Source organism: Pogona vitticeps, chromosome 2, assembly GCF_051106095.1.
Source record: "Pogona vitticeps strain Pit_001003342236 chromosome 2, PviZW2.1, whole genome shotgun sequence".
NCBI lineage: Eukaryota > Metazoa > Chordata > Lepidosauria > Squamata > Agamidae > Pogona > Pogona vitticeps.
The window spans coordinates 31,761,138-31,774,324 of record NC_135784.1 but is presented as its reverse complement, the minus strand read 5'-3'; the positions used below and the strand labels follow the sequence as shown (position 1 = coordinate 31,774,324).

The 13,187-nt window shown below is 44.5% G+C and overlaps 1 protein-coding gene across 1 annotated transcript; it reads left to right on the top strand.

The window, feature by feature from the left end:
* The first annotated feature begins 1,374 nt into the window (after nucleotides 1–1,374).
* On the top strand, nucleotides 1,375–9,443 carry POLR1H (RNA polymerase I subunit H). Its single transcript, XM_020815191.3, has 5 exons — nucleotides 1,375–2,918; nucleotides 4,564–4,714; nucleotides 5,278–5,375; nucleotides 6,833–6,942; nucleotides 8,611–9,443. Exons 2-5 carry the CDS (start codon nucleotides 4,585–4,587, stop codon nucleotides 8,633–8,635), a joined length of 363 nt encoding a protein of 120 aa, XP_020670850.3. The 5' UTR covers nucleotides 1,375–2,918; nucleotides 4,564–4,584; the 3' UTR covers nucleotides 8,636–9,443.
* Nucleotides 9,444–13,187: the final 3,744 nt, after the last annotated feature.

The window sequence follows — 13,187 nt, the reverse complement described above, 5'->3', positions numbered from 1 at the left end:
GTGATTGTTTGAGCCAACGTGCAAGTTTATAGCCATTGTATTTAAAGCCATCCCAGCCAGTTCCAGCGGCAATGAGAGAGGCCAGGCAGTGCGGAACCGGCACCACCAGCACCATCGGTGGCCCAGTGCCAGGAGGCTGAGCCTGGCCGGGGTGTTCCCTCTGGCCTGGCCATGCACCTCCTGCTCGCTCCTCACCGCCCTCCATGGACTGATGCCGCCACTGGTGTCTGATGCCGCCGGGCGGCAATCGGCCGAAGCACCTCAGCCAGGCTCAGCCTCTCAGCCCTGGGCCACTGGTGCGTCCACCGCCGCTGCATCCCATAAACTGGAATCAACTTGGCCGCACACAGTTTTAACTTTTCAGAGTTCTCTCTATCTTTATGTCTCTTTCTTCTGGCCTCCCTTTCTCTTTTGTCTGTCTTTCTGTAGTGCCTCTCTCTCTCTGTCCCTCACTCCTCTCTCTTTCTCTTTTCTCTGTGGCTCCTCTCTCTCTAGTTTACCACTCTCTCACATCCCCCCCCCCCCGTCCGTAGCTCCTCTCTCTGTGGTTCCCTGTGGCTCTCCGCCCCTGCTCTCTATGTCTCCTATCTCTTTCTCTCTTCTTCTATGAGGACTGTGATTCTTAGGGGACTCAGTGGGTTTGATTTAAGAAGTGGAATGATCAAAAGAGAAGTCATGAGCAAATCTGCAGTGACTCATTGCTTTCAGAAAACCTGTTTATTTCAATAACAACGAATCTGCTCTTCTAAGGTGACAGTTGTCTTCTTAAATCTTTCGGGTCGTGATTTTTCTTCATCGTTGAGCTCCTGTAAAAGTTTAGCTTCTTCAAGAATATAATGAAAAGTGTGATTGTTTTGAAACTGTTTAATTATTTTCACTACTGAACCCTTGCATTTGGCTTCTTGGAATTGTGAAACCTTGTCTGCAGATAATGGAATATCAAGAACTTATTTTATTTTTATTTTTTTAACAACTAGAGATAAGGTAAGGAATACAGAAGGTAAAAGGGGACATGGGGGGGAGGGAGGCAGGTAGAACACAAAATGTACTAGCATCCAAGCTGTTCATGTTTCAATATCCAGTCAACTTTCCACCTTTCTACAATTTGATTGCCCTCCAGGTCTCAATTTACAGTTACATCTTAGTTTAAAATATGTTACTCAACCACTATCTGGGGACTCCAGCCACTTCTATAATAAATCCCATTGTCCAGTTGCCATTTGTATCAGACAGTCTTTCAACACTTCTGATAGAATATCCATTTCTGCCGCTTCCCATATCTTCTCAGTGAGTTCCTCTTGTTTCAGTATCTCCGATTTCTTCCAATTCTTAGCATAAAGAATTCTGGGTGCAGTGACTATATACTGTATATGGTAGACTGTTCCTTTGTCTCAAGATCATAACAGTAGATCCATGTCTCATCACCAGTTACCAGTTTGCTCAAGATATCTGACTCATTTCTTGCAAAATGTTCCAAAACAGCCACCGATGACTCCTCACGTTTCCTCTTTTGTTCCTTTGTCAAAAGTTTGGGGATCCACTTTGCTTCCAGCTTTCTCATTTCCAAGTCGTTGTGGATAATGGCACCAACTCTCTCATGTGATATTCTCAGACATGTAGCAATACTTTTGGCTGATATTCAGCGGTCCTCCATGATCACGTCATAGACAGCTTTCACATTTGCAGGCACAGAGGCAGAAACAGGCCTTCCACTGGGTTTCTCACTTTCAACACTGAAATGGCCAGTTTTAAAACTAACAACCCAACGTTTAACTATTGCATATGAAGGCCCACTGTCACCCATAGGTTGTAACATTGCAACATGGATCTGCCTTGCACCTTTCCCTTTGAGAAGCAGGAACTTTATTATGGTCATATGCTCTTCCACATTCATCCTGTCTGTTCTGCCGGCAGGCAGGAGTCCCAGAAGGCTATTCTTGCCTGGACAGTTTTCTAGTGAGCCGGCTGGAGGATGCAGCCTCAGACTTTCCTATACATCCCGGTACCCTCCAGTCATGTGTGCAAACTGCTCCCTTTGGCTACTTTTACGTAGGAGGTGGCGGAATATGAGATCTTCCCTACAAGACGGACTTTCTTGCTGCCTCTTGCAAAAGATGGCTTGTTATGTCCACTTTGCCTCTCCTGTCACATTAGATACAGAGAATTGCACGTGACTAACGTCTCCCTGTTCCAGTGTTCCTTTTCTAAATAAAATCAAGAAAATCTAATTTGCAAAAACTGGGTCCCTTCTATGCACATTTAACAACGGTACAGACGAAGGAACTGGAATTACACTACAGTATTGAAATTCCTCGCCCACACGATTGCAAAGGTAGAAACTAGGGGTCGCTATCAAACCTGGCTGCGCCAGGCAGGGCGCTGACCCCTCTCTATTATCCCTCGGAAACAAATCCACGCACGGAGACGCTCTATCTCCGTTTCTTTTTTCTCTCTACTGCTTTGGATGGGCAGGCGCTCTGCGCGTCTCAGCTCGTCTGCTCCAGGAAGTTGAGTGGATACCGATTGCACGTGTTGATCTGCGGCTGGAGCGAGGAGATCACTTTGGGAAGTTTGTCCTCGCGTATGTCCGAGTTGGTGCGGGAGTTGAATGTCTGCCTTTTAAGCTGTCCGTTTCTGCTGAGTTCAGTGGTGCACTGTGATGCACCGGTTGCATAAAACGGGATCAGGGGGCGACGAAGCGGAGAAGTAGCCTTTCCAGAAATTCTCCTTTCTATCAAAAGCCGGGGGATTCTTCCTTCCTCTTGCAACTCCTGAGATTGTCGGACTGCATGAAGTGGACAATCTGTATCAGAAAAAGTGAATTGAAGCCTACCTGAAGCTCGCACTGAAATCTGCTGATCTTCGGCTTTTTTGTCCTGTTTTTGCTGCAAGAAACGATCATCCCTGAAAACGATTATGTAAGTAGTTTTTAGTAACACTTCCTCTCATGTGAGGTTGTGGCTCATAAAGGATTAGAAAATTAGCAGGCAGAAACTGGATTTGGTTTCTATCCCTTGAAGATATACCTGCAGGACTATCAGAAAGTCTCTCGTAATTTCCCCCCCAATTCCCCCACCATATAAAGTTTCAGAATTCCGAGCAATGAGTAGAGGAGTATCGCTTCCAACTCTGGCTGTCCCTGAGACCGTCTTGGCTATAAGGGGAAGAGCCTGCAGTATGTCAAGGGACTGCCTTTTCTCAGGCTTCTGGAGGTCCTGAGAACCTCGGCAGGGAAAAAACCTAACAATCACCAGGAAACCTTTGGCAAGGTACCTACCTGGTAGTGTTACCAATGGTGAGATCAGCTCATAACACCATGTGTTACATATAACATCCTCCCCACCCCAAGGATATGAAGTAGGAATGACGGCACCCTCCTATTTTTCAGCTATTTTTTTGTTAAACACTTGTTCTACTTTTTCTCATTAAATAATTTGTTGCCTGAATATAGCTGTTGTCTACTCACATCCTGTTTGAGAACTGTGAGTATTGGAGAGACTTTGAAAGCTCTGGAGGATAAGGATGGCTCTGTGCTGAGTGACCTAAGTGGTAATAGCATTAACAATATTTATATATATATACACACACACATTTACCGCCTCATTGGTGCAACCTCTCTCCTCCCCCTCCCTCAGTCACTATATATTATTTCCTACTTATTCTGCCTCTATTCTGTGCCCCTCTCTCTGTTTTTGTCAAAGCATTTCAGGGTTGACACCTGGTACTGTACAGATATGTTGTGTTATTCTGGAAGTAACAACCATGGGTTAATTAACAGAGGAAGGGTGGCATCAGGTTCCTCTTGAATTTAGAGGGCTTTTCCCTATTCCTTTTATTTCTCTATTCCATTAAACTGACTGGCGTGGGGTTGGAAAGCTGGGGAGGGGAAGTTGATTCTTACTGTAATACCTTTGGTTTCTTTGATGGCATCTCATTTTGCTGTTACAATACATCACATGGAATACGGTGAAGGATGGTTCAAGAGAATCTGGCTGCTCAGCCAGAGGTTGGGAGTTTGATTCCTCACTGTGCCTCCTATAAGTAGAGCCAGTCTATGTGGCCATAGGCTTTACAGTCCCACAGTTCCCCCACGAGAAGGGAGTGGTAAACTATTTCTGAGCACTCTGTACTTGTAAAGTCCTCAAAAGGGTCACCAGAACTGACTTGACAGAACATGGTTATTATTATAAATTGAAATGAATAGATTCAGCTGGCTAACCACCAAAGGAAACCTAGGTGCTGTATTGCAAGTGATCCCCAAACGTTGATTCATGGCACAGTGGTTAAACTGCTGTACTGCAGCCAAAAGTGTGCTCACGACCTGGGGTTCAATCCAGGTAGTCGGCTCCAGGTTGACTCAGCCTTCTATCCTTCCGAGGTCGGTAAAATGAGTACCCAGCTCGCTTGGGGGGTGGCGGCAATGTGCAGCCTGCATAATTAACTAGCAAACCACCCAGAGATTGCATTAAGTGTTATGGGGTGGTATATGAGCAGCACACTTTATTCTTAAAGTATGGGCCAGTGATTTTGTTTTTATGACTGTGTCCTTTTCATCTCCTTTAGTCTCTGCTTTCCTTGGGAATTATGGAGCAAGGTAGTTCCTGCTTTGAGTCGGAACTGGACTTCTGCTCTGAGTGTGGCACAGTCCTGCCTTTGCCTGGAGTCCAGGACAAGGTGACATGTCCTTGTTGTTCTTTCTCCATTGATGTGCGAGGTGAGAGCGTTGGCCTTTTGACATCTTGGCTCCTTCTCTCTCCTCTCCTTCTGCTTCAATTTCTCTGTGCCACAGTTTCACCTACTTCTTGAAACAGCACGTAATATTGTAAACCACTGGCTGAAATCCAGCAGTGTCACAGCTAGAATAGCTTTTTTCAATCTTATAGACATGTTGATTTACCAAATTCCTGTTGATTCAATGGGCTTTCTGTAGTCGTGGCTTGGGACTGGAATTCAGCCTATGTTAGATTGTGGATCACATCAGATTGTGCTTGAATGAAGACCTGGAAAAATAAAGGGTCAGGAGCAACTGGGTCCTTGCACTGACAGAAGAAACTTGTCCACAGGTCTCAGGAGAGGTGATTTCTTACCACTGCAGTGGGATGTTCTCATTCTTTACTCTCACTGTGTTAGACAGACATTATGGTAATTGTACCTCCGCTGTATATGCAGGCCTGTATGAACTTGCTGCTGGAGTAAAAAAAAGCTACAGGTAATGTATATGCTTCAATTAACAAGTTCTGTTCTCAGTTGTCCTTCCTCTGTTTCCTTTTAAAACAGATTTTGAGAAGAGAGTTATCCATACATCCGTCCCATTCAATAGGATAGATTCCATGTCTTTGATGTTGGATGAAGGAAAAGCAGTCAAAGGACCCTTGGTGAGTGAGGAGGGAGATAGAAAAAATCAAGCAGTTCCTTTGGTGTGGCAACACATAGGAGCATGGCTCAAGAAGGTTGGGTGGCACAGGTTGACATTTTTATTATTCAGAAGTGGTCTTTTGATGACTTTCAACCCATCACTGTAAGTGAGGTTTACTCCATCCGCAAGAAGAGGGATTGGTATTCATAATATAGTAGGACCTCCGTATCCACAGGATCAGTATTTGCTGACTCACTTATCCACAGTCTTTTAAAATATTAAAAGAAATGCCCTAGAAATAAATATTTCTAAAGATGAAGTTGCCAGAACTAGCCACTAGAGAGAACCAGAATCTATGGTATGTATAGCGTTTGCTATTGAAATAGTGTTCCATGTTTTTCAGCATCCACGGGGTAGGGGAATGACTTGGAACTGACCGCCTATGGATATGGGGTCCTTCTGCACCTGGATAACAATGAAGTCAGGACAAATACAAAAATATTGAGACGCCTTTAAGATCAGTACATTTATTTCACTATGTGCTTTTGTGCGTATAATTCGCTTCTTCAGATACAGAATGCATTGAAATAAATGTATCGGGTCTTAAAGATGCCACCGTGCATTTGTTTTGTGTTGTGCTTTCGTTGTTGCTGAAACAATTTAACACACCAGTTTCCCTAAAAATAGCATGGAGATACAACTGATGTTGCGCATGGTTGTGGCTTGCAAGTTCAGTCAATAAGTTGGCCTTCGTTTGGGCTTTTGTTCCGTAGCCACAGAGAAACAGAGTACCATGTGGATTACAGGAGTCTGCAGACGAGCTAAACTGCCCCTGTAAAGGGATGGAGATCCTGTAAGAAAAGAGCCCCCCTTCTAGTATGTGAGACGAGGGAGCCAATGTGGAGTAATGATTAGAATGTATTCTTGAAGGCTTTCATGGCTGGGATCCAATGGCTGTTGTGGGTTTTCCAGGCTGTTTGAGTTGTGGGTTTTCCTTAAGAACACGGCCAAACAGCCCAGAAAACCCACAACGACGGATTTTCCCCGTACAGGATTAGTGAGAGCAGTGGTTCCCAACTTTGGGTCGGTCCCCCAGATGTTCTTGGACAACAACTCCCAGAAATCCTGGCCAGCACAGCTAGTGTTGAAGGCTTCTGGGAGTTGCAGTCCAAGAATAATTGGATTATTCAAGGGTGGGATTTAGAGCAGTGGTTCTTAACCTTTGTTACTCGGATGTTTTTGAACTGCAACTCCCAGAAACCTCAGCCAGCACAGTTGGTGGTGAAGGCTTCTGGGAGTTGCAGTCCAAAACTCCTGAGTAACCCAAGGTTAAGAACAACTGGTTTAAACTTAACAAAGGAAAGGCTGGATATAAATGAAGCTGATAAATGAGCAGGGATATTGCACCCTGTGTTTTGTCAGGAATGTGTGGTTTAATTAGGCTCATCCTGTAGCTCTTCATTTCAATCTTTTTAGGTTGACCGGAAATGTCCCCAGTGTGGACACGAAGGAATGGCTTACCACACACGACAAATGCGGTCTGCAGATGAAGGGCAGACGGTCTTCTACACCTGCATCCAGTGCAGGTAAGGAAAGGCTTGTTTCTGCTTCAGTCATCAACACATTGTGTACCTTGTAAATATGATGCAAAATGAGTTGGCCTGACTGTTCTGACTTGTTAGCACAAGGAACCTCCGCCCCTCCCCCCTTCAGTTGATTGGTTAAGGCAGGGGTCCCCAACCCCCGGTCCGTGGCCCAGTGCCAGTCCGTGGGCTTCCTTGAACTGGGCTGCAGACATGGATCTCCAGCACCCTGCCCGCACAGTGGGTGTGTTGCGCTTGCGGGTGGGCGTGTTGCGCTTTTGCACATGTGTTCAAGCATGACACGCCCCTCCACAAAGCACAGCACTCCCACCCGCAAGCGCGACACACCCACCCAGAAGCGCAGGGGTACCCCCACCCCCCGCACACAGAGCCTGCACCTCCCAGCTGGACCACGGTCCGAAAAATGTTGGGGACTGCTGGTTAAGGAACTTAGGGTGTAAATGTTACTAAGATCAAATGATGCAATCTCATTTTTGGCCCTGCTTTGGGTGCCTTGGTGGACAGCCTGCACAAAGAACCATATACAGTCATGTCCTGCTTTACGATTACCCCATTTAACAATGAATCCGCTTGACAGTGAGGTTTTTGTGATCACTTTTGCGATTGCAGAACGATGGTTTGAATTGGGTTTTTCCGCTTTGCGATGATCGGTTCCCTGCTTTGGGAACCGATTTTCGCTTTACGACGATAAAAAACAGCTGATCGTCGGGTTTGAAAATGGCCACTGGCTGGAGAAAATGGCCCTCCGCTGTGCTTAGGGACAGATTCCTCGCTGCACAGGCACTGAAAATGGCCGCCCCTATGGAGGATCTTTGCTGGACGGTGAGTTTTCAGTCCATTGGAACGCATTGAACGGGTTTCAATGCATTTCAATGGGCTTTTTTATTTAGCTTTACGACGTTTTTGCTCTACAGCGATTTCGCTGGAACAAATTAATGTCGTAAAGCGAGGCACCACTGTACTTCTGTGTTAGTCTCCCCTGAACCGCTACTTGGCTTTTAATCCTTGTGAGTCAAGGATTAAAAGTCAAGCCCTACTGAGGCTTGGGTTTGGATGAATGATATTAAAGATGATTATAATCATTTCTGAGAATGAGCTTTAAAAAAACAAAACAAAAGCAAAGTGCTGCTTATATACCAAAAGCAAACGTGCTGCCCTATAGTGCTTAAAGCACTCTCTGAGTGGTTTACAGTTTAATTATTGAGGCTACACTTTCCTCCCTACTTCCCATGAGGTGGGTACTCAATTTACTGACTTTGGAAGGATGAAAGGCTGAGCCGGCTACCTTGAGCCCCTCAGGATCAAACTCAGGTCGTGAGCAGAGTCCTGATTGCAGTACTGCAGTTTAAGTACTGTGCCACGAGGCTTCCCGAAGATGGCATGTAGAGGACATCTGCTGGTCTCCATGGCTATTGACTTTGGATCTTGCAAAGATCTGTCGTGTTCTTCATGCTGTGCCGTGTCCACATAGAACAAAGGTGGTGGTGGGGTGCTCATAGTTTTGGTGTGTGGAATCACTGATTATTCTGTTCTCCCTGAAGCTGGTCTGTCTACACCAGTGATCTTGTGTTTTGTGTGCAGTGTCAGTATGTTACATGGATCTCATAGCACAGCTGAAGATACTTAGTTTTGTTTTGTTTGTGATTCCAGATTCCAGGAAAAGGAGGATTCTTGATGAAATTTGCTCAGATATATGGAGGACGCTGCCTGTGGCCTTGCTGTCTTCCTGATACAGTTAGACATGCTCCACAGTCCTTTCTGTGCAGTTTTACAGTGACAGTGTAATGTTTTCAGGTGTTGTGGAAGAATCCTGTTGCTTCAGCTGAATTACTTGCAGATGGCGACGGTAGGTTTTCCTTAGTGAACCACGCGGGTGGCAGGAACCATCAAAGGAAAACAGAACTAACGTCAGGAGACGTCGATAACAAAAGAGTCCGTCAGGACGTTCAAAGCCTTCCTTCTTTGGTCAGTGAAAACAAAGGACCGTTGGGCCGGGCAAATCCAGTTCTAATTACAATGTATGCAACTTTTTAGATCTTTCCTGTTGTTGCTGCTACCATCTGTCTCTCAGGATACTTATTTTGACATCACCCTGTCTTCCACGACATTCTGTTCATAGAATCAAAAAATGTTTTGTGCGGGGCCGGTAGTGAGATCCTGATCCTGCTGCTTTTGTGCTTCCTGTGTATTTTTGGTAGCAGCCGAAATGGGACCAGTATCTTCCAACCTCTCTGGCATCTTGGAAACCTACCAATAAAACTGATAATAAGGGATAGCCGGTGGCATTTTGTGTTTTCTCTTACCAACAATTACCTTCAACGATCTTTATTGAAGGGGTACAGCGACTGAAGGTGTAGACATGCTTGAGATACTGCACTCAGAAAGTAAACTAGGAACAAAATTGAAGCCATGTTCAGATTGTTAGTGGTGTATGTATTTCTGTCGATGGACGTGAGTTTCCCTAGTAAATGTGTCTGCATAAACTTAAGTGTCATGTGGCTTTCTTCATGCATGCTTCTTCTTGCGTTTGGTGATCAAAATGTGTATGTTTTTAAGAAAGCCGGATGTTGCTTAGCCTGAGCCAATCATGAAAGTGCCTCTTATAAGTTATTTATTTATTTGTTTAAATATTTTTACCCTGCCTTTCTCCTTAAAAAGAACCCCAAGGAGGCTTACATCATTAAAAGACAGTACTTAAAGCTAACAGTTGTACTCGTAAGGTACAACAATCCATTTAAAAAACCCCACTCAGACTCTGGGACAGCTTGCCTAAAAAGAAAGGGAGAGTTAGGGGGGACAATCTATAGGCATATGTCAGATCCCAGGTGTAGCAAAGAGCCATCTGTTCATTTTATAAACTATACATAAGGCCTATGGAAATGTGTTGTTTAGTTGTTTTGGGGAACTCTAATGCCCATCAGTCTCAGCTACTAATATAGGCAGTGTTCAGTGATGATGAGAATTGCAGTCCAGCAATATTTGGAGGACTACAGATTCACAACATCAGTGAATCTTCACCTGCTAATGTAACCTGTTTCAGAATACTATACAATATTTGATGGAATCAAGTAATAAGGAGAAGGTATTCGCAAAGGCTTTCAGGGCAGGGATCTACCGGTTGTTGTGGGTCTTTCAGGCTCTTTGGCGTGTTCTGAAGGTTGTTCTTCCTAACGTTTCGCCAGTCTCTGTGGCTGGCATCTTCAGAGGACAGCACTCTGTTCCTTTTTGCATGCAGGGATCTGTAGCTGCTGCTCAAACAGGATGCTAGATTTTACAGAACTTTGATTTGATTCAGTATGAGTACAATCGGAGACAAATGCTCAAGTTTAAAAAAAACATTTCCCTGAAAACAGACCCTGCAGAAGTAAGGGCATCTTATGAAGAGAGCATCCTTGGTCCTTATATGTAAGTATTAGTAGTGCAGTTAACCATGGGCATGATTTTTGCACTTGTGATGACCTGTTTTATCACAGAGAAGAAAGTCAAGCTAAGTAATACATGTTTTGTTCCAATAAATTAATGGTTCTTGGAAATTCATTTTAAGAGTTTTAGCCCAAGAACCAGATGTTGAAAGTAATGTTCAATCCAAAATTCCCCCCCTAGTCACATATAGGCATCCTTCAGTCTCGAGAGACTATGGTAATGTGCTCTGTATGGAGAATTTGGAACAGCGTCTAGTGTGGCTGAGAAGGCCAATTCGAGAGTGACAGTCCCTTCCACACTGAAGACAAATCCAATCTGTCCCCTGTCTGGCTCCCTGCTTTTGCTGGTTTTGTGACTTCCTCTTTGCCTCGGCCTGCTGGGCAAGGGTCTCTTCGAATTGGGAGAGGCCGTGATGCAGTGCCTGCCTCCAGGCTGAACGCTCAGATGTCAGGTTTTCCCATCTGTTGAGGTCTATTCCTAAGGCCTTCAGATCTCGCTTGCAGATGTCCTTGTATCGCAGTTGTGGTCTCCCTCTGGGGCGCTTTCCCTGCACTAATTCTCCATACAGGAGATCCTTTGGAATCCGACCATCAGTCATTCTCACGACGTGCCCCAGCCAACGTAGACGTCGCTGCTTCAGTAATGTATTCATGCTGAAAATTCCAGCTCGTTCTAGGACTACACTGTTTGGAACTTTGTCCTGCCAGGTGATACCAAGAATCCGTCGGAGGCAACGCATATGGAAGGTGTTCAGCTTCCTCTCCTGCCGTGCACGAAGGGTCCAGGACTCACTGCAGTACAGGAGTGTGCTTAGGACACATGCTCTATAGACCTGGATCTTCGTATGTGTCGTCAGCTTCTTATTGAGCCATACTCTCTTTGTGAGTCTAGAGAACATGGTGGCTGCTTTACCAATGCGTTTATCCAACTCGACATCTAGAGAGAGGGTGTCAGAGATGGTTGAGCCGAGGTACACAAAGTCATGAACAACTTCCAATTCTTTTGTGGAGATGGTAATAGAAGGAGGTGAGTCCACCCCCTGGCCCATGACTTGTGTTTTCTTCAGGCTGATTGTTAGTCCAAAGTCTTGGCAGGCCTTGCTGAAACGATTCATGAGTTGTTGGAGGTCTTCGGCAGAGTGGGCAACAATGGCTGCATCATCTGCGAAGAGGAAGTCCCGCATGCATTTCACTTGTACTTTGGTCTTTGCTCTCAATCTAGAAAGATTAAAGAGCTTTCCGTCTGATCTAGTCCGGAGATAGACGCCCTCGGTTGCAGTTCCAAAGGCATGCTTCAGCATGACAGCAAAAAATATCCCAAAAAGTGTTGGTGCGAGGACACAGCCCTGTTTCACTCCGCTTCGAATGTCAAAGGGGTCTGATGTTGAGCCGTCAAAAACTACAGTGCCTTTCATTCCCTCATGGAAAGATCTGATGATGTTGAGGAGACGAGGTGGACAACCAATCTTGGGAAGTATTTTAAAAAGGCCATCCCTGCTAACCAGATCAAATGCTTTTGTAAGGTCTATGAAGGCCACAAGGAGTGGCTGTTGTTGTTCCCTGCATTTCTCCTGCAGCTGTCGGAGGGAGAATACCATGTCAGTGGTGGATCTATTGGCTCGAAATCCACACTGTGATTCTGGATAGACTCTGTCTGCAAGCACCTGGAGCCTCTTCAGCACAACGCGGGCAAGCAGCTTCCCTACCACGCTAAGAAGAGAGATGCCACGGTAGTTATTGCAGTCGCCCCTGTCTCCTTTGTTCTTGTACTTGTAGTATCATGTGACATAAAATATAGTAGACATGCCATATCTGTAGAATCAGTACCCCCGGTTTCATTTATCCACTGCCTGAAATATTAAATAGCCCAGCAGAAGGCATTTCCAAGGTATATTATGCCAGATATTGTGCTATAGGGTTTTTGGCATCCACAGGGGGGCTTGTAATCAATCCCTTTTGGATACAGTGGTTGTACTATATGACTTTTTTTGTTTTGTTTTTGTTTTTGGTAGTCATATTTATTTCCCTTCTGTGTGTTCATTCAATGACTACCTATGTATTTCGCTATTTTTACAGCAGCGGCTCAGATGCAGGTTCCATAGAATTGAGTGGAGCTTAGTCCCAGGTAAATGGGTGTGGTCTTGCAGCTTAAGTAGACCTATAGGATGCCAAAGGACAAATCTATTTTTTTATGTAAGTGTGGGATATTTTTAAAGATCCAATATGAACACCATTATATTGTGTGCTACAGAATAAACTATACTTACTTCATCAGGTACTTTCTGCACCTGACTATCCCCTCAAAAGAAAAGTGTCTCCTGGAGGAATCTTCCTCACAAGTAGAGCATGTGACTTTTGCTTCTGAGTTTCATGGTTCACTGAAAAACAGCATGGGACGTGTTTGCTCAATTATGTTATATGTACTAAGAAAAAAGTACCACTTTGGGCTGTTTGTTTGTTTAACCAATATAATAAAAAGGAAAGTATAATAAAAAGAAAGCAAAAATTAAAAAATGAAGAATGGTGACATCATAAAGATGAGTGGATTTGCTTTCAGTACAAACTTTTGTGGCTTATGATTTACTTCCTCAGACATACAGAGTAAAATATTCAGCCACAGATTTATGTGCAATGGACTTAGTGGATTAAGTCTTGTGGACTTAGGGACCTGGTAATTATTCCTCTCTCTGAGTAAACAACCACTCTTTAAAAAGACAAATATTAGTTTGTCTTGTCAGCTTAGTTATCGTGATATTTTTAAAATTTGCTTTCCTTCATGTTTGGAGTGTGGAAACAAGACTACTC